At 45.8% G+C, this 20792-nt stretch overlaps 1 protein-coding gene across 1 annotated transcript in view; it reads left to right on the plus strand.

Moving 5' to 3' along the window:
* Positions 1-20792, plus strand: part of THSD4 (thrombospondin type 1 domain containing 4) — a 549832-nt gene that overhangs the window by 74269 nt on the left and 454771 nt on the right. The window contains exon 4 of the mRNA XM_047767202.1: positions 12269-12621. Coding sequence (XP_047623158.1) covers positions 12269-12621 — 353 coding nt within the window. The remainder of the gene's footprint in view (positions 1-12268; positions 12622-20792) is intronic.

Raw genomic sequence — 20792 nt, forward strand, 5'->3', positions numbered from 1 at the left:
GGGAGAGAGGTTGGGGTTACTCATCAATAAGGGAGACATCAACATGAAAGATCATCGAGACTGCTACAGTATTTCTCTGTGAGCAGGGTTGGATAAGACTGGAAGGCCAAGAATGGAGGAGCCCTAACATTTGGAGGGCTGACAGAAGGGGAGAGGCCAGAACCTAGAAGAAGAACTAGATGATAGAAGAGGAGAAGAGAGCTACGAGCTGGGAAGAAAAACCAGGACAGTATGGTGTCCTGGATTCAGGGAGAGAGGAAAGTTTCAACAGGCAGGAGATAGGGAATCAAATTCTAAGTGCTCTACTTTGAAGAGATATAACTGTCATTTAGGCGCATGGAGCAAGGAAAATAATCCAGGCATCAGAGGCCACCAGCTAAGTGGCTGAACAGTGATGCATGTGCTGCTCTGGGGAGAGGAGGTGTTTGACATTTCCCAAAGCAGTGAAGCTAAGCAGTTGGTACAATTATCATTCATTCATCCCCACACATATTCATCCATCCATCAGATATTCTCTGAGGGCCTTTCCAGGTGACTCTGTATGAGGTGCTGTTAGAAAGTAGATGAAACACAAAGATTGATAAGCATAATCTCAGACTTAAGGGCCTCATGATGTTGTTGGAGAGACAGTTGTGTACACAGATAATTATAGTGCCAGGTGGTAAGTGCTCTGGAGAGGGGTGTAGGTAATGGCCCTGGAGCATGGAAGAGAGACCATTTGACCTGAATGGGAAAGGTCTTTGGGGTTGAGGAGAAGTTCCCAGGCAGAGGAGGAGGGGAGAAGGGAGAGGCATTTGAGCCACAAGAACAGCAGGGTGAAGGCGGGCAGGGAGAACATCATGCACTCTGGGCACTGGGGGAGGGGGAGAGAGTAGCGGTGGAGTGGAAGCTGGAAAGGAAAGGCAAAGCCACTTTAAGAAAGGCTTAGAATGCCACAGCACAGAATACGTTTGGATCTCATCTTTTGGAGAGTGAGAACTCAGGAGGCATTGGTAAGTGAGAGAGTCGTACAGTAGGGCTAGATGTTGATAGCTTTGGAGGCACGGGGAGGCCCGAGTGGGCAAGGGAAAGGCTGAGGAAGGAAAGCTAGGTAGGGGCCCATTTCAACCCATTTGCCTCCTTCATTCAGCAGAGTGTTCACAGAACACTTATTGTGTGCTCTGCTCTGTGCTGGATGTTGCCAGTTTCCAAGGAATGGTTTCAAATTGCCTTCCTTGCAGGAGCCTACTGATCCCAGCTGCTTCCTGGGGAGTGCTGGATATTGACTCAGATGCACACCGCCACATCACCAGGCAGAATTCTCTGCTGGAAGGTTACTGTCCTGCAAGTCAACCTTCTGGGTCCAGAATCTGGCATCCTTTATTGTGTGACTTACTCACTATTTGGCCTGTCCTATTTGGCTTGGGGTTGCAGGTAGGTGATTGCTGTTGAGAGCATGAGGCCAAATGGACTAGCCACTGAACGAAAGAACACACCCAGGCACTGCGCACAGAGACATCTGCTTCTGTTTCCCGAGTAACTGTGCAGCAGCACAGGGTGGCCTTGGTACCCAGGCACATACCCTGCATTATTTTCTGGTTGTAGCCAAGGATGATTTCCATGTGGCTGGTGATGAAAGAGTCAGGTCCATTTCAGAAGGGGGAGTGTTTCCGATTATGCAGATCACATTCAAATATTTACCCCATTCCATCCTTTTGGCTGGGCCCTGCCTTTGAATATCATGGAAAAGCATCCAGGCCTCCTTTGCATCACATTTAAGGAAAAATCTTCTGTGCTTAAAGCATGCTCTTTGCTGGCAGTGGGTACCCCTGGGCACAACCTGTGGGATTGCCTCTCAGTTGTGGTACTTGAAGCAAATCAATATGTGGCAAGGAATGTCGGTGCTCTTCCAGGAAAAATCAGAGCCTGTTAGCACTGGAAGGGACCCCAGCCCTCATCAAGCCCAACCAGCTCCTTTTACTGATATGGAAACTGAGGTCCAGAGCCACAGACCAACTTGCCCCAAATCAGAAAGTGAGTAACACCAGACTTGGGACCAGAACATAGCAGCCAGTCCAGGATTTCCCACACGTCTTCCCTTCCCTCTTCTTGGTCATCTTTCTAAAGTTCTCGTTGCTGCTGTTCTTCTTTCCTTAAAAGTACCTTTGAAATAGAGTTGGCTTAGCGTGAACCCCATGTTAGGTAGACATTGTTCCATGCATGTTTTCCTTCCTTATGTGATAAACTCCAGGTTGGCCTCAAACTTGAATGGCAGAAGTGGAAGGGTTAGGCCAAAGAGCAAGGAATTTGAGGATAATCACATCACATGGCTAGAGCATTTGGGATTAAGGAAGAAGCCGTTTATGGTGGTGGTCCAAAGCCCACAGGTAAACTCAGTTGAATGCTTCCCTCTTAGAGTTTCATCCAGAGGTGTCCAGGGGTCAGTAATTCTCAAACCAGAGGAGGCATTCACATCACTGGGGAAACTTACTTAAAAATGCATATTCCTAGTCCCCACCCCAGAGGTTCTGATTCACCAGATTTGGTGCAGAAGCTGGGAATCTGCATGTCTCAGGTAGATGTGAGGTTGATTATGTTGTGGGTACCATGTGGGTCACACATGGAGAAACAACACAAAATTAGGATAGGAGGACAAGGGTGTATCTGTGTTATTTAGGTTAGGGTATAATCCTTGGCGTCATGTACAGGGATGGATATGGTAGAGTGTGATGCACTGAGATCATTTACTCTCAGGAGGACACAGAGATTGAGAGAGGACCTGGCAGACAGAGCTGGAATTTGCAGGGCAGTGGAACTCATACCTGCTTAGATTTTGGGTGACTGTGTGTCAATGGATCTATTGATTTATGCTTTAGCTAAGACTTATTTCTCTTTCCACACATCTTTCCCTTGGCTTCCACTCGCTCCTCCTCCTTTACTATGGTTTTGTGCAAAAGCATTCTTTTAATTGTTCCTGCACTGCATTTGTAGGACTCATATATAAACTACCTTATGGGGGATTCTGATGCAGTAGTTGAGACTAATCGGGTTTTGCCACCGTCTCCCTATTTGTGAGATGCTTGCAGTCATTTTGCAGCTGTTGGCATTGCCGTTAGGCTGAGAGAGGTGGTTAGGGGCCTTTGCAGTGTATTGTGTCAGAGTCAAGATAGGTGCTTAAGATGTAAGATTGAATTTGTGTCTCTGAGGAAACCATCATGGAGGTCCCTAATTTAGATCTGGTTTGAGTTTGGAGCTTCTTTATCAAGAGGCTATCACCTCTCCGTGCTCCTGCACAGGTACCCAGTGTCCCAGATGAGCTGCCAGCTATCTCTGCCTGCTTTCATGCATTCTCAGGATTCCAAAACTTTGCTCTCTGGGCTCAAACGCCAAGGTATATTTTTGTAATGTTTGGTTTAGGGTGTTGACTTGGTTATGTGGCTAAAACCAAGCCTCCTTTTTTCCAGTCTCCTCTAGAACAAGACTTTAGCATGTCAGACTTTGCATGTGACCCGCTTTCTATGAAGAACAGATGGTGGGTTTAGTTTTGTAGAAAGAAAATTAAAAACCAGTGAAATCTTACATGATTTCACATTAGTACCGAAACCAAATACATTGAAAACATTCAGAGCTGTTCCTAGTTATGGGTCTACTGGTGGTGATGGGAATTTCCCAAGGCTTTCTGGGAGGAGACTACCACCAACTCTTGGTTTACTCCATGTCTCCCCTATTCCCCAACAGTCTGTTCTGAATTTTTCTCTATTTATTTTTATTTATTGAGCAAGCAATATTGTAACCATGACTGAACTTTTTTAAATTATGAGAAAACTTACCCTGGGTCCAGCTTCAGTAACAGATCGTATGTTTTCATTTTTCCATGTCCCCTTCCAGGCTTTGTTCATATGCCTACAGAACCTGTACATTATTATAATCATGGTATAGTTACAAGTTTGCATTTGGCATTTTTCATTTAATATTATATTACAAGGCCATTTCCATATTGTTCGTGATTATGATATTTCTTTGAATCATGAAGCCCTAGTTTATTTGACCATCCTTCTATTTTAGTCATATATGTTCATCCCCCTTAAAAAGATGAGGAAGAAATAAAACACAGCCCCAGTCACTCAGATTGGTGCTTAGCCACCTCTTCTCTAAGCTCTTTTGGTGTCTTTCTCTGTGAACTTCCTATCACTTGGCCTTTCTTGCTTCATGGAGACCTTGGTTTTCTGGTTACGCTGACTGTGGTCAACTCTCATGTCCATATGAGTCCTCTAGCCCTGGACTCCCTTAATCCCGAGGTGTCTGCCAAGTCAGGACCACCTTTGGTCATTCCAGTCATTGCTTTCTCTCCAAGTCCTGCACCAAAGGCAGACCCGACCTAGTTCACATTATCTTGGTTACCACACTTTATTTGTATATTATAATATTTGCAATCATTTAGATATCATTTAGAATTCTTTAGTGCAAGCAACAGAAACAAATATAAGCAATGGGGAATTTATTTGAACCAGCCCTGGATGGAGGTGAGCATTGAGGCACTCCAGAGAACAACAAGAATGGTCTTGGAGCATAAACAGTGGGGTCAGAACGAAGGAGGACCCAAAGCCATTTGTGGTCTTTTGGCCGCTTTATTGGAGATTCAAATTCCAGGGAGTATTCGATTGGCTCTCATTGTTTACTTTGGCTTCAGCTGGCAGGGTCCCTGAATATGGTCCTATCACACTTCATCCAATGTGGAGTGGTGATTTCCTCAAGGACCCAGGGCAAGGGCAGTGATTGTCAGGCTGCCCTACACACAGAGCCTGCCATCCATAAACATTTATGCAAACATCCCTGCCTAACATGAACTTCCACACAATCGCTCCTAGAGTGTTGTTAGTTACAGCATCCAGCTCCAAACCCACAATCTTTGGGGGATTTTCATTCCCTCTCCAGTTCTACTGCAGCCTCTTCTTTTGCACAGCCCAAACTGAGTGAACTAGGGATGTGACCACCTGGATTCTCCTACTTCTCTGAATGCTTTTCCTTTTTTCTGCTCCCCGGCTTATGGCTCAGTGTGACTATTTAGAGAGGCACCATAGTATCAAGCAGTCGTTTTTATCTGAGGAAGGGGACTCTTAGAAGCTTTGGAGGATTTTATCCAAAGTATGTGTCTCCCAGGCAAGAGCTATCATAATCTCTGGGGAAAAGGCATGGCATGGTATGTGTACTTTGAAAAAGCTTCTCTTTTAATTCTGTTATTTTATCTCTACCCACCATGCCCCTATTTTTTAAACCCTCCAGTGGAATGAAGAGAGCACCAGTTTGATTTGAGGGCTGGATCTGCTTCTTATACATTACAAAACTTTTGACTGATGATGTACATTCTCCCAACGAAGGGATGAAATAGAAGTCTTCTAAGTCTTGCTTGGTGACTAGTCATGAGTTTAACCCTTTACTTCATTATTTCATTTCATTTCATCCACCCAGCAGCACTGTCAGATGTGCATTATAGTCAATCCTTTTCTTGGATACTCAGGACATTAGTTCCAGGACACTCAGGGATACCAAAATCTGCAGGTGCTCGAGTCTCTTGTATAAATGGTGTGTATAACCTGTGCATGTCTTCCCATATACTTCAAATCATCTCTGAATTACTCATAATACCAAATACAATGTAAATGCTATACAAATAGTTGTAAACACAATATACATATTATGTAACTAGTTGCCAGGTCAAGGCAAAAATCAAGTTTTTGCTTTTTGGAACTCTCTGGTATTTTTTTTCACCACCTATTTTCAATCTAAAGTTGGTTGAACCTACTGAAATGGACCCTAATGATATGGAGGACCAACTGCATTTTCTTTTCATTTTTTCACTTAGTATATGTTTGTCTTTTTTAAAAAATATTTTAAAAATAGTAATGTGTAGTTGATTTACAATGTTGTGCCTATTTCTGCTATATAGCCAAGTGACCCAGTCATAAACACACACATACACACACACGTATGTAGTCACATACATATTCCCTTTCATATATTATCTTCCATCCTGATCTATCCCAAGAGATTGGAAATAGTTCCCTTTGCTATATGGTAGGACCTCACTGCTTATCCATTCTAAATGTAATAGTTTGCATCTACTAACCTCAAATGCTCAGTCCATCCTGTATTTTATTTCTTATATGTATTTCAAAACCCCTGCTTCATCCACTAGGGCACTCTGTACCTGGGTGACCACATCTGCAAAATGGAAGTAAAAAATCCTTGAAATGAACCTTGAGTGTATTGAATGGAGAGCTTATGTTAAAGTTCAGGCACCTCAAGGATTCTTTGCTCAGCTTAATCATATCTTCTTTCTGTAATCTTCCAGTTTTGTCTCTCTCTCTCTCCTTTCAGTGGCAGATCTTACCTCTTTTCTAGAAGCCTGAAGCCATGCACTGTGAACTTCGTCATCCACTCCTTTCCTTATAGGGTTAGGGTTAGGGTTAGGGATTACTTTTCATAAGAGGGGATCAGATATCAACAATGACTTATTTCAGTCTAATGATATCTGTAAATAGGTTTATTCTGTAAATATTGTTCTACTTCTTGGTATTTTTTTTTGACCAATATACTATGAAGAGCTGTCCACTTTAACAGGTATAAATCTACCTCATTCTAACAAATAAGTCATATTCTACTACTACTTGAATGGATTCCATTTGGGAGGATTTTACCAAGCTCCTATTCTGGGGGATATTTCGTTTTTTTCCAGATGTTTTTGATTTTGTTTTTACAAAAAGTAATGCAGTCGAAGTCTTTCTATATACAACTTTATGGACTAGTTTTGAGTATTTCTATAGGTTGAACTACTGAAGGTAGAGTTGCTGGGCTAAAGACCAGTACATTTGAAATTTGGATAGGTTTTGCAAAGTTTCCTCCAAAGAAGTGCCCCAGTTTAGAGGCCCATCCGTGAACATTCTCATCATAACAGGATTGTCAAACTTTATAATCTTTGCCAATCTAATGAGGATAAAATGGAATTTTATTGTTTTAGTTTGCATTTATTTGATTTTATGGGATATTATACAGTTTTTGTATATGTACTGTATTTATTTCCCTGCTGCACCAGTCAGCCTGGGCTGCAATCACAAAAGACCATTGACTGGGTGGCTTAAACAACAGGAATTTACTTCTCACAGTTCGGGGAGTCTGGGAGAAGTCCAAGATTAAGATGCTGGCCAATTTGATTCCCCAGTGGGGCCTTCTTTCTTGGCTTGAAGATGGCCGGCTTCTCACTATGTCCTCACATGGTGGAGAGAGGAGGAGTTCTGGTCTTTCTTTCTTTTCTTATAAGGATATTAATCTAATCCTATGCATCCACATGACCTCACCTAAACCTAATTAACTCCCAAAGGCCTCACCTCCAAATACCATCACCTTGGGGCCAGGGCTTCAACACCTGAACTTTGAGGGAGTCACAGACATTTGGTCCATAAGGATTGTAACTGCCCATCCATGCTCTTTGTCCCTACTTCCACTGAGTTGTTTGTCTTTCACACTGAGTCATTAGAACTCTTATTTATAGAGGGCCATCACCAGTCTGGGGCTCATTTGAGAAGTGCCTCATGCTTCTGCTTCAGTCTTTACATGTTGTATGTGTCTTGGGGAAGGGACAATGGGCTGGCACTTCACAGTGCTTTGAGCAGCTCTTATTTGTTTTTGTCTCTATGATTTATTCTTGAGTTTTACTACTTGTCATTGACTAACTGAAGTCCTGTCAGTCCTAATTTTAGGAATATCATGTCTCAGGACATTTGGAAGTTTTCCCATCCTGCGTCACAGAAAGCCTCTTCACCATCAGAAAAGAGGTGGGGCGGAGGGTCATTAGGAGGGTTGGAAAGCAGTAGAAGATGGACAGGAGGTTGATGGAACCTGGAGGCTGACATCCAAAGCTCCCTTCCCTTTACTTTTTTCTTTCATTTTTCTTCCTTTCTTTTTGTTTCCTCTGCATTATCCCCTTCTTTCCTTTCTGTTTCTCTTTTTCCCTTTGTTCCTGGCTGTGTACTCTAAAAATGCAGTTCTGGACCATGTGGCTGGATTCTCACCATGGGGACAGATATGGAATTTCAAGTCATTCAGCATAATTCAGCTTTATAAGTTAGAGAATTCTTATGAATAGAATTGGATGGAATGTGGTTTCATGTTTTCTTTCCCCAGGGACCTTGCCCAGTTTGGCAATAGGAAACTAAATAAAGGGCGGGATTATTGCTAGGAAGTGGATTTTTAGTCTAGACGCATATCTAATCCAAATGCTACCGACAGTGCCTTAGTTATCTATGTTAGCAAGAAATCAGGAGGTGGTAGGTCACTGAAGTCCCCAGATGTTTCTGAAACATACCTCTGCCTTCGCTTATCCTAATTATCCTTCTACTAGAACTATCAAAGTGATTTATTCCAACTCATTTTACCCTTCTTTTTTTTTTTTGGTCTTTTTGCTATTTCTTTGGGCCGCTCCCGGGGCATATGGAGGTTCCCAGGCTTGGGGTCGAATCGGAGCTGCAGCCACCGGCCTATGCCAGAGCCACAGCAATGCGGGATCCGAGCTGCGTCTGCAACCTACACCACAGCTTACGGCAACGCCAGATCGTTAACCCACTGAGCAAGGGCAGGGACCGAACCCGCAACCTCATGGTTCCTAGTCGGATTCGTTAACCACTGCGCCACGACGGGAACTCCTCATTTTACCCTTCTGTTGTCCACCAACACCACAGGGAAGCAGCATGCTGCATGAGAAAAAAAAAGTGCTGGTGTAAGAGTCAAGAGACCTGAATTTATTGTATTGTATTGTATTGTATTTTAATGTATGTGCGCATCTTTACTTTTTATTTTTTAACTCAATGAATTTTATTACATTTATAGTTTTACAACGATCATCACAACCCAATTTTATAGCATTTCCATACCAAACCCCCAGCCCATCCCCCCACCCCCAACCTGAGGAGACCTCAGTTGTAGTCTTTTCTGTGCTCCTCACTAGCCTGAGATTGGGCAAGTCATACAGCTTCTCAGGGCCCCGGCTTCTCCCTGTGAAAGGGACAAAATAACCAAATTCCCAGGGTGGCTCAGGGACCCTATAAAGTGTAACCTGGACCTCGTTGTGCCTCCACTGTAGAGCCTGTTGCCAGCTGCTGTAGAGTTGTTTGCACAGCGCCCAGCACGGAGAAAGTACCGACAGATGCCTGTCTAGTTTTCTTCCTTGTCCACGAAGTACCAACACATTGTATTAGTTTCCTAGGGCTCTCGTAACAAATAACCACAAACTTGGTGTCAGAGAACAACAGAAATTATTCCCTCACAATTCCAAAGGCCAGAAGTTCAAAATCAAGGTGTTTGCCAGGTCCCAGCACCTTCCAGTGACTCGTGAAGGATCCACCTGGCTTCTCTCAGCATGTGGTGGTGGTTCCTGGCCTATGGCTATGGCACCCTGACCTGCCTCTGTGGTCACCTGGCCTTCTCCCATGTGTTTTGTCTTCTCTGTATCTTATAAGGACATTTGTCACTGGAGTTAGGGCTTCCTGGAAAATCCAGGATGATCTCATCTCTGCAAACTTAATTTCACTGACAATGACCCTTTTGCCAAGTAAGGTCATGTTTACAAGTTCTGTGGGTTAGAGTGTGTCTTTTGGGGAGGGTCACCATTCAGCCCACCACACACATGTTAGGAATTACTTCCTATATCAAGACTGTGGCCTGATTCGGCACTTTTTCTTAAATAACCACCTGTGGGAATCCACCATCAGTTTGAATATTAACACATCAGGACATGTCAGGAGGAGAAGGAAGAACAAAAGCTTGTTCTTTGCTCTCTTTTGTTTTGTATTTGTAAGCAGGAGAAGGCCTTCTCCCCTGGGTCCCCAAGTTAGCAGTGATGAGCTGAGTATATTTGCTGTCCGCCTGCCCATCCCCCTGCCTTCTGCTCATGAACTGGTGGTCAGGAAACCGCAGCCCTCTTGTCACAGAACCTTCTGTCCTGCCCTTGCTCTGACTGCATCTCCCGCTGACTCCACCCACGTCACCCCAGGCACCCTGGCTGGCTGACGTCCAGCTCTGGCCTTAAACCTCTGATTAGATGCTTGTTGGCTCCCTGGGCTCCTCAGCCCTCTCCCTCATCCTCCTGTAGTTACTCCCTGAACCTTCAGGAACCCCGCTTCAGTGCTCAGTGTCCTCCAAAGGCGCGCTGTGCCTGGAATGTAGTTGAAGGAAGGCGGGCCACAATTAAACAAACCCCTTAGCCTCTGGATAACTGAGTGCCTGGGGGCAAGGACTCTTCCCTGGAGCTAAGCCCTGAAGGATTTCGAGTGACTGCAGTGATGCCAGGGCAGTGGCTTATGTTTCCTGTACACTTACCTCTGGCCTTTTGGAGGGTTTCCTCACGGAGTCTCCACATCATCCTCTCAGGTAATCTTAGCTCCCTGCTCACCTCCTGTTCTGTGACGGGGTTCAGCCTTATCAGGTTTGCTCCACACAAAGGGGAAGACAGTCCTTGAATTTTCTCACTTCTTAGGGGGATTGTGGGGACAAAGGAGTGTAACTGTGAAAGGTCTTCAAGCTCTTGGACCAAACACTGCTGCTGAAAGCCAACATCTTAAAAAAGAAAAAAGGGGTTCCCGTCGTGGCTCAGCGGTTAACGAATCCGACTAGGAACCATGGGGTTGCGGGTTCGATCCCTGACCTCGCTCAGTGGGTTAAGGATCTGGCATTGCCGTGAGCTATGGTATAGGTCACAGATGTGGCTTCGATCTGGTATTGCTGTGGCTCTGGCGTAGGCTGGTGGCTATAGCTCCGATTGGACCCCTAGCCTGGGAACCTCCATATGCCGTGGGTGTGGCCCTGGAAAAAAGACAAAAAGACAAAAAAAGAAAAAGAAAAAATCTGGAGGCATTTATGCATGTCAGATGGAAGCCCATGGCTCACTGAAAGCCCCATGTTTTACGGAAAGTCATAGTTTTGCTTGGTGTCCCATGGGTAGGAGGGACATTCCAGGGGAAGGATCCAGAAATGCAAGAGCCAGCTGGCTGCTGGGGGAAGAGCAGGCAGTGCTGGAGCTGCGGGTACTGGGGCTGGGGAGAACTGGAGTCCAAACCCTGCTGCAGCCACGTGACTGGGGCAGGTCACACATCTCTGAATCTCAGGTGGGAAACCTCATCTCTGAAAGGTGAGAATGGTAGTAACCAGGGCTGCTGTGAGGACACCTGTTACCTGGCTCCAAGGGAGTGCCTGAATAATTACAGCTACTTTACTGTGATTCCTCCTCTGAGGCCTTCTCAGCCCCCACCCCACCCAACCAGGCAGCCAGTTCCCTGGGAGCTTCCTGTGCTAGCTGCATAAAGCGCTTCTGCTGCTGGGTCTGGGCCCTTCGAGTGTCATGAGGTGCTTTTCTCCTTGTCCTCGCAGCCTACGTCAACACTGGTATACAGCTGGTGCTCAGAGTGTATCTGCATCATGAAGGAACACCGTGTACCCACACTTAGCACCTTGCTTGGCATGGCAGATTGATCTCGTGAAATGACTAGTTAAATGCATGGGAGTATAGAATCACCCTCTGGGTAGAACTCTAAAACTTTCTAACAGTTTTCACTTCTCCCGATGAACCACAGACTCAGGAAACATGATCATTGTGGCTATTGATAGGTATTTATTGCCAGCTCTCTGCTCTGCTCCTTAATAGCCTTGTGAGGTAGGTATGTGCCCTTCCTCTTTAGAACACAGAGAGGCTCAGAAACTTCCCAGTCATGATAGCAGAAGTGGTGGCAGGGATGTGGCCTTAAGCATCTGGTTACACCCTGGTGTTCTGTTGCTTTTACTGCCTGGAGACCCCTGAATGTGGCCTCTTCAGCAGCTTAAAGGAAGCCCCAGTCCTTCTAATCTGGATCCCAAGGACTCAATTAGAGATGAAGAGGGACTCCTGAGGCGTAAGCCTCAGTAAGAGGTGAGGGCCCCACGGTTAGCTTTCAAGGTCATGGCCCTCAAAGCCAGGACTACCCACAGCTTTGGTGAGCCCTACACATGTGTGTCTTTGTGTATAAATACATTTATTTATTTATTTGTACATGAATATAATTTATGTGTAAGAAATAAAATATATTTTATTTGCGTCTGTATAAAGAGGAATATTACCCAGACTGGATTCTATTTTGTTTCTAAGGTTTTAATACAGGCCCTGCGCCCAGCTGTGCCTAATGCATAAGCCTTTGGGGTTATCCAGAGCCCTTGCGGGTGAAGCCGGAGTGGGGCACGCGGTTCTAACTGGCCTCTGTCTCCACAGGTCCCGCAGCGGATGGCAGTGGCTGAGGGCTCCCCCGAGGACGGCGGCGGAGGCGCCCCGGGCGTGTGGGGCGCCTGGGGCCCCTGGTCCGCCTGCTCGCGGAGCTGCAGCGGTGGCGTGATGGAGCAGACGCGGCCCTGCCTGCCCGGCTCATACCGCGTGCGCGGGGGACCACGGCCTGCAGCCCCCTTCACGGGCCACGTAGTGTCAGCCGTGCGCACGTCGGTGCCGCTGCACCGGAGCCGCGAAGAGCCACGCGGCCCTACCGGCCTCAACGCCAGCCGCCAAGGCCCGGCGCTGCGGGGCAGCCGGCACCCGCAGGCCCGAGGCCGTGAACCCACCGCGGAGAGAAGGTACACGCCCTCCCCGCACCCCGCCTGCTACCGTCCTGGTCCCTGTTCCTGTTCTTGCTCAAGCGCGTGCTGCTCCGTATCCTAGATCGTGTGGTTAATGCTCTGTTTCTGCCATGTGGGGAGGATTTCCTGGCTCCGCACATCTCCTTTCATCTTTTGATTTACTTTGCAGCCTTTTAAAGAGTTGAGGCCACTCCCACCCCCTCTGAGATTCTGAATAGTCTTCAAAGGGAAACTGATTCTAAGAATGCCCTGAGGACTCAACTAGAGGGCAGCCCTGCTGAGGTGTGAAGAACCCCAGTGCTGGGGGAAGGGGAGAGTCCTGGCCGCAGACTGTGTGGATTTGAGTTGAGATTACAAAACAAGGGGTCTTTTAACCCAAGAACTGATGAGAGTTTGGAATTCCTGAACAAGTGGAGGGTCTGAAGTCTAGCTCCCTCCCGGGCTGTGGGTTTCAGGACTCTTATGAACTTTTCTAGAAAGTTTCTCCAAAGTATTTTGAGTGTACACGCAACTTTAAAGATACATCTAATCAGGGACCTAGACATGTTTTAGAGCCTTAAGATAATAGAAGCTCTAGAAATGGCATAGTGGCATCAGCATAGTCGTGTAGCTCTCAAAAAGCCTGGCGTGGTTGGGGCAGCATAAATAGGCCAATCTAGGGAGTGCCCATGGACACATAGAAACACACAGGCTGAGAAGAGCTTGTCAGTGGATGAATCCACCAGCACTGATGAATTTTTCACATTGACTCAGCAATATCTGTTGCGTGCCCAAGGTCCCTGGTAGATTCTGAGAAAATATTTATACAAAAGTGGCAACAACAACAACAACAAACACACATTTACAGGAAGAAAAAAAGTTTAAGCTATGCCCTCTCTGCTTAAGAAATATGTGATTTAGCAGTGAAGCCAAGTTAATGCCCATCCCAGGCAGGGCACCAATGTACCACCTAGCCCCTCTTGTCACTTGCAGTCCAGACAGTAGCATCAATGGCCACCCTTTCCCATGGTGGCTGATGCTGTGTGAGAGTCCTTCTGAGCTGCCAGCCACCTGGAGGTGGGGAGGAGGTGCCATCCATCCACCTTTGCCAGCCACATACTCTTGACCTGCTGAGGCAGAGTTTGGAGAGAGAAGATCATTTATTTCACAGAGAAGATGCCTTTGCCGAATGCTGAATGATGAACCAAATCTGAGTTTATGGAAGGGAGAGGTCTGAGGCCTGGCCCGTCAGTGGGAGAGTAAATGAAAAACCAACCTATAAACTTGGGGACCCTCCAACCTCACTCTGGGAGTGAGGGGCTGCTGCCGCTAAGGCAAAGGACTGGACATGAGCTATCTACCTTCAGCCTGACCACAAGCCCATAATAATGTAACTCCCCAGTCCCTTATCTGAAATGCATTTTAGAGTTCAGAACTGTTCAGATTCTAGAAAGTTAGGTTCAGGGCATATCTTTCACATGTTAATGGCATTCCTTCTGTGTCCTGGGGAAGCATCCCATTGTCAAACATGTTAGTCTTTCTGCAGTGAGTCATACAGACGTTCACATCAGATAGGCTAAAAAAAAAAAAAAAAAACGTAAAAAGTCTCAGGTCCATTAAGGCGAAGTTTGCTGCCCAGTGAGTTTTGCCACCAAAGTGAGAAAAAACATACTAAAGAAAGGGAAAGACAAAAATTTGTTTTTCAAAACTCTTGCTTTTAGAATGGCAGATTGATAACAGCTCCAGTTTATGGAATGCCTGATCTGTGACAGGCACCGTTCCTCTCTCTTTGTACTGACAACCGGATGAGATAGACTCTAATATTGTCCCCATTTTAAAGGTGAGGAGACAGAGGCTCAGAGAAGGGGAGTAACCTGCCCAAGGTCACATAGCTAGTTTGTGAGGAGTGAGGATTGGAACGCAGGCAGTCTTGGCTCTAAGGAGCTGATGAAGTAGATAGATGTGTTACACTTGAGGGATCTAAGGCCAACAGAGGTTAAATGACTGCTCAGATTCCTAGAGCCATGGGAGAGCTGACATGTGAAGGTGCTCTGATTCCCAGATTCCTGGAGTACGAGGGCCTTCTCTTCCAGCCTCTGTGGTTGAGAAACTAGGAGAGCTGCCTAGGGAACGGGCTCAAACTGGCTGCAGGCCTAGGCGGCAGGCATTCCAAGCCCATGCGTTTTGGCGGCAGGAATTTTCTTCTTCTTCTTCTTCCTCTTCTTCTTCTTCTTCCTCTTCCTCTTCTTCTTCCTCTTCTTCTTCTTCTTCCTCTTCTTCTTCTTCCTCTTCTTCTTCCTCCTCTTCTTCTTCCTCTTCTTCTTCCTCTTCTTCTTCTCCCTCTTCCTCTTCCTCTTCTTCTTCCTCTTTCTCTTCCTCTTCCTCTTCTTCTTCTTCACTTATTGACAAGGGGCCAGTTACTCTTTACTGTGAAGTTCCTACGAGCTTCTGTCATGCTCTTGTAATTTGACAGTTTCAGATGAAATCCTCCAAATATTAGCCTGGGAGGCCCATACTGCTGACAAATGTCGAGCTCTTTCTGGCTAACAGAAATCACATTTGCTTATATTATTAGTCATTAGGAACTTGGATAGTGTACGTGACCTCAGAAGAAATGTCAGCTTGTCCTCTGGATGGCTGTCTGCCCGCTCTCTGTTTCATGTTTGAGGTTTGAGGTGAAGGCTGTCGGGGGCTTAGATGTTTGAGAATCTGTTAGGTCGTTATGCTGGGCAACTGAAAACCTACTTGGAGCCAGATAACAAATAAAACAGAATGATTCAATCTTCTAACAAATATTTATTAAGCATCTACTATGTTATAAGGCCCTGGTCAGACACAAAGGTATAAGAACTAGGTTAGGGATCCTCCAGGCCTTTATTGATAGGCTGGAGCAGCTATTTGCAAATGTACTATTTTTCTGACATGTAAGAATCCTTTCTGCAAAATCAGTCTTAGGTGGAGGGTCAGTTTGTCACACAGACACAAGCTGAGCTGCTCTGGTTGAAGCCTCAGAGGCATTGCTGTAGAAACGTCGTGTCTGGATCCAAACGCAGCGGCAGTTTTTAACTTTGGCCATCAGAATCCTTTGCCCATCTTTTAGAAGTCTTGATACCCTGGTCACATCCCAAATCAATATCTGGATCTCTAAGGGTTGTGCTTAGATATTGATATAATTCCAGTCCAGCCAAGGTTGGGAACCATTGATCTGGAAGTATCTCTTTGGAACCTTAAGGTTCCATGGGAAATAACTTGGGAATCATTGTCCCCAATTATTTGTCCAGCAGAATTGTCCAGGAGAATTTTTCAGGTTTGGTGAGCACATATCAGAATCAGTTGTGGTGGGGTAGGGAGGCTTGTTAAAAGTAGAGTCGCCCAGTCCGTACCATCCCACCATCTCCCCTGCCTAGTGGGGATTCTGTTCTGTGAGTCTGCACTGTGACCTAGATAGCCTTACTTTGAATGATGCTGATATGTTCCAGAGTTTGAGAACCACTGCTCTCGAAGGCTGGAAAAGGCATGTATGTAAATGTCTGTAAATGCTTCCAGTTAAGGCAACATAGAAACAGTAATGATGGTAGTGGCTACCATTTGGGAGCATTTCTTACGTACAGGCACTATGTCAAATGCATTTTAACATTTACAGCTCACACAGCCCTTTGAGGCTGATGCATATATTCACATTTTACAGACCAGGAAACTGAGGCTCAGAGGAATGACGTGACTTGGTCAAGATCATCCACTTCAGAAGCAGCAGAACCAGAATTCTAAGTAGGTCTGTCAGAATCCAGTACTAGAGTTCTTTCCTTTGAAGTGGGTATTTTGGAAATGGGTATTTTGAGGGTGAGGTTGCTCCCTTCTGGCAGGTGTGGTCCAGAAAAGTTCTTTGGCGGTTGGATAGTTTGAGCCACATCTTGCAAAGTGGATGGGATTTAGTAGTCAGGGTTTAAAATGAACTGCATCGCTTCCTTGCAGGGTTCAGCTCTCTCACCCAGGGAAACCTTTGCATCTAGTCCTGGGCACCAGGGAGGGGTTCAAAATATTGGAAGCCATGGTCCTTGTTCTTGGGGGCCTGGCACTGAGGTGGTGGTTGTGTAGTAAATTCACATAACACAACACGGGCCAGAAAACAGCAAAGAAGTTGACTAGAGTTCAGGAAGATGGGAATCCTTGTGGGACGGACAGTCAGGGAATACTGTTCAGAACAGGTAGGATTTGAAACCAGCCTTGATGAGTAAATAGAATTTACTTAGCTGGAATAGATCTAGAGACTTGCTTCTGTATCAGACCTTTGTCTCATTAAAACACACACAGTCACACTCTAAAACAAACAAACAAAAAAAACCCCTAAGAAATCAACGTCAATATTGATTGGAGCTCTCTTAAGGATCCTAAAGTTACTTCTCTGAGCCTCGGGCTTCATCTTTCAAATTGAGAGCAATAACAATTCCTATCATATGGGAATGTTGAATAATTAAGTGAAATAATGCATTTACATGGCCCGGTCCATAGTAAGTGCTCAATAAATTGTAGCTCTAAGGCCTGTTAGGGATTTAGAGACTGGGCTGTGGAGACCTGGGACTGCAGAGGAAGACAAGGGAGCCAGAAATGAGGTCTGGTCCACGAGGGCGGGACTCTGGGTAGCACAACCCTAGGTGCAGCTAGGATCCCAGGAGGGGAAGAGAGAGGACCAGGGAAAGCTTCACAGAGGCAGTGATGACTGAGCTGCGCTTTGAAGAAGGATTTTAGCAGAGCCCAAGAGTGTGGCGGGCATTCCCCAAAAAGCAGATGAGGGTGGGGTGGGGGCCTGAGTCTTGGAGGTGTGGTGAGCCTGTCATGATCTGAAAGTTCTAAATGATCTGATGGGGCTGGAAGACAGGCTGTGTATGAGAGTGAATCCAGGTGAGACCGGGAAAGTCCACAGGCTCCTTTCCAAGGGGGGATTATCAAGCAGTCTTAAGAGGGATTGAAATAGAATTTCTTTGAGAAAGACAGTCCCCGGAAACATAGATAACCGCCTCTTTTCCTTCTTAAGGCAAAATGATGTCTCCAGTGTAAAGTTGGTCTAAATTTCTTCTTAATGTCCTTGTGATTTTCAAAATATTTGACTCTGCAGCCCCCGACCCCCACCCCATCTCCATAAAGCTCATGAAGCTAGGGATTACTCCCTGGGAGCTTGGGCTTGCTCCTCTAGTTTTGCAATAGATGTATTAGTTTCCCGTTGATGCAGTTACACTGATCCCACATTTGGTGGCTTAAAACAGCACGAATTTATTCTTATGGTCTGGAAATCAGAAGTCTAGGATTTCCCATTGTGGCTCAGTGGGTTAAAGACCTGACATTGCCCCTGTGAGGATATAAGTTTGATCCCTGGCTTTGCTCAGTGGGTTCAGGACTCAGTGTTGACCATGAGCTGTGGTATAGGTCACAAATGCAGCTCAGATCCCGTGTTGCTGTGGCTGTGGTGTAGGCCGGCAGCTGCGGTTCTGATTCTACCCCTAGCCTGGGAACTTCTACATGCTGCAGGTGCTGCAGTAAACAAGGAAAAAAGAAAAAGAAAAAAAAGTCTAAAATCAAGGTTTGTCAGTAGGGCTACATTCCTTCTAGGGTATTCAAGGGAGGATTTGTTTCCTTCTCTTTCCAGCTTCTGGAGCTGCCCTGCCTTCCTTGGTCCCAGGGCCTTTCCTTCCTTCACTCCAGCCTCTTCCTTCTGTCAGCTCATCTGCATCTCTAGCTTTTTGTGTGTATGTCTTTAACTCTTATCTGCCCATCTCCTCCTTATAAGGACCCTTGTGATTACATCACACCCACTCAGATGATCCAGGAAAGTCTTCTCCTCTCAAAGCCCTTAACCATATCTGCAAAATCCCTTTGCCACATAAGGTAACACTCACAGGTTCTGGGGATTGGGGTGTTGGCATCTTGGGGTCTGGGGTAGCCTTATCCAGCCTACTCTAGCGTACCTGTGTTTGGGGTCTTAAGAATAACCTCGTAAGAGGACGGTTTCTATGCTAGCAGGACCACCAGCCACTTCGACACATCGTGTCTGGCAGTTGTCTATGGGAAATGCAACCTTGAAGTTTCCTAGTAAAAAGAAGAAGAGGAAAAACCATGCATTCCCTACACCACCCTCACGTGCCCTTCTCTGGACGTGCAGTGTTAATCAAGGGCAGTGATAGTGAAGTTAAAGATAGTAGATGCCCCAGGCGGCTGGCATGGAATGAGGAACTTTGTATTCCTTCCATCCAGGGTCCAGTCCCCAGCTCTCGCCAGCACTTTGATCTTGGGGAAGTCGCCTCACTTCTTGGAGCCTTAGTTTATGTGTTTGTAAAATAAAGGGGTTTTATAAGTTCGTTAAGGTCTCTTGCCAAATACCAATGTGTGAGTGAGGCCCGATTTCTGTTTTGAATGCTCCCACTACCCTCCTGCCATCCAGAGTGGTGGGAAGCTGGTGGCTGGGAGACAGCACTCAAACCAGTTTTCCCCCTGGCTCTAGAACGTGTTGGGTTTTTTTCCTCTCCAGATGCATCCACAGCTCGACCCTCTGTTCAGGCTGCCGCCTCCTGACATGGGTTTTTCTTAAAACTGCCGCCCACACATCTGATGTTCTGTTCTTGGTCTCCCCCTGGACCTCAACCCTTTTCTGTCTGAAGCAGTGACATTTCTTACCTCGGGGAAGCCCAGGGCCGGGAGTCATTAGGCCAGTGCACTTCCTGTCTCAGCGCCGTCAGTGCTAGCTGGGTGACCTTCGGGAATCACTTAATCTGATCTATAAAATCTGAATGGTTATTTGTCCTCTGTCTACCCCGGAGACGTGCTGAGAGGGTCGGATGAGGTAAGAGCTGTAAAAGTACTTCGAAAAGCATAAGATGCTGTTCAAAACCAACATGGCTTGATTATTTTATTATCATGGGCCAGATCATCTTTGGGTTTTAGAGACTTGTGTCTTTTTCTGTAATTTCTTGTATGTGCATTTATGTGTGTGTGTGTGTGTGTGCATGTGTGTGTGTATGTAGTATATATGTGTGTGTGTGTATGTAGTATATATATGTATATGCATGTGTGGCTGTAGTATGTGTGTGCATGTGTATGTGTGTGCTTTTGCTTGAAAGGTCCATTTTGTTTTGAAACAGGACAAACAGAATTGAGCCTAGATCACAGCTCTCCCACCCTTTCCCGCCTCCCCGGTGAACTGTCTCTGGCTGCGGGTAGAAATCACTTGTTTTTCCAGCTCCTCCTTTCCTGCCCACTTTCTTATAGACCATTTGCATTTCATCATTAATAACTCTGGAGCAATATGTTGTTTCTGCCCTGAGGGTCCCAGAAGCCAAATGATCTGCTTCATGACATTGGGTAGGAAATTTTTGCTGTTAATTAAACTTTGCAAAGCCACATGCCATCTTCCTGACCTTCTGTCGCTACCTGTGGAGTCTTGTTACCTACAGGGAGGAAGAAACTACACGGCAAGAAGGGGTATCTTTGACCTTGTTTGTGTTTCTCCTTGGAAAACCTCCGTGACAATCCTGGGCAGTTCGCAGAGAAAGCAGGTACAACTGTTTGAAATGCATACTCCACATTTTTGGTCTTTTTTGGTTTTCCTCCTGCAAGGAAACTTTTGTTCTTTACCCTCTGTTGAAGCAGGATTTCCACTTAGTCCTTGAATTGTTTGACAAGAAGTTACCTGTTGATGCTAACCAGATAAGCAGTGTTTTAAGATGCTTTGCTCTCTAAATCTGAAACCTTAGCTCTTTATGGTGAGAGAGCTTGTAGCGGAGCTGGGCTCACTGGTATGCACACCTCTGCCTGTACGTTAGGAAAGATTGGAGCCAGATTTTAAGCTTGAGTGACTCTGCTCTCAGACAAGGCTCCAAAGAGCCCTTGTTCTTTTCTTGTGGCATTTCATTAAGTGTCAGAAGTATTTCATTAGTTATCAGAACAAAGATCACATATGCCGTAAGAATGCTGCATTGAACGCCCTCCAAGTCATTCATAACTCCTGGTTCCAGAAGAGACAGATGATGGGCTCTGGAAAACCTGTATAATATGCCAGTCCCAGAAGGGGATCTCAACCTTGCATCTGGGACCCCCTAGGGCTTCTCCTTGGATGCACGCCTGGTGACAGCCCGAGATGTCTTTGAGTAAGGATGGGAGCAGGGACAAAGCCTGTATGTATAGGTTATTGTCATTTTGTT

Source organism: Phacochoerus africanus, chromosome 2 (assembly GCF_016906955.1).
Source record: "Phacochoerus africanus isolate WHEZ1 chromosome 2, ROS_Pafr_v1, whole genome shotgun sequence".
NCBI classification, from domain to species: Eukaryota; Metazoa; Chordata; class Mammalia; order Artiodactyla; family Suidae; genus Phacochoerus; species Phacochoerus africanus.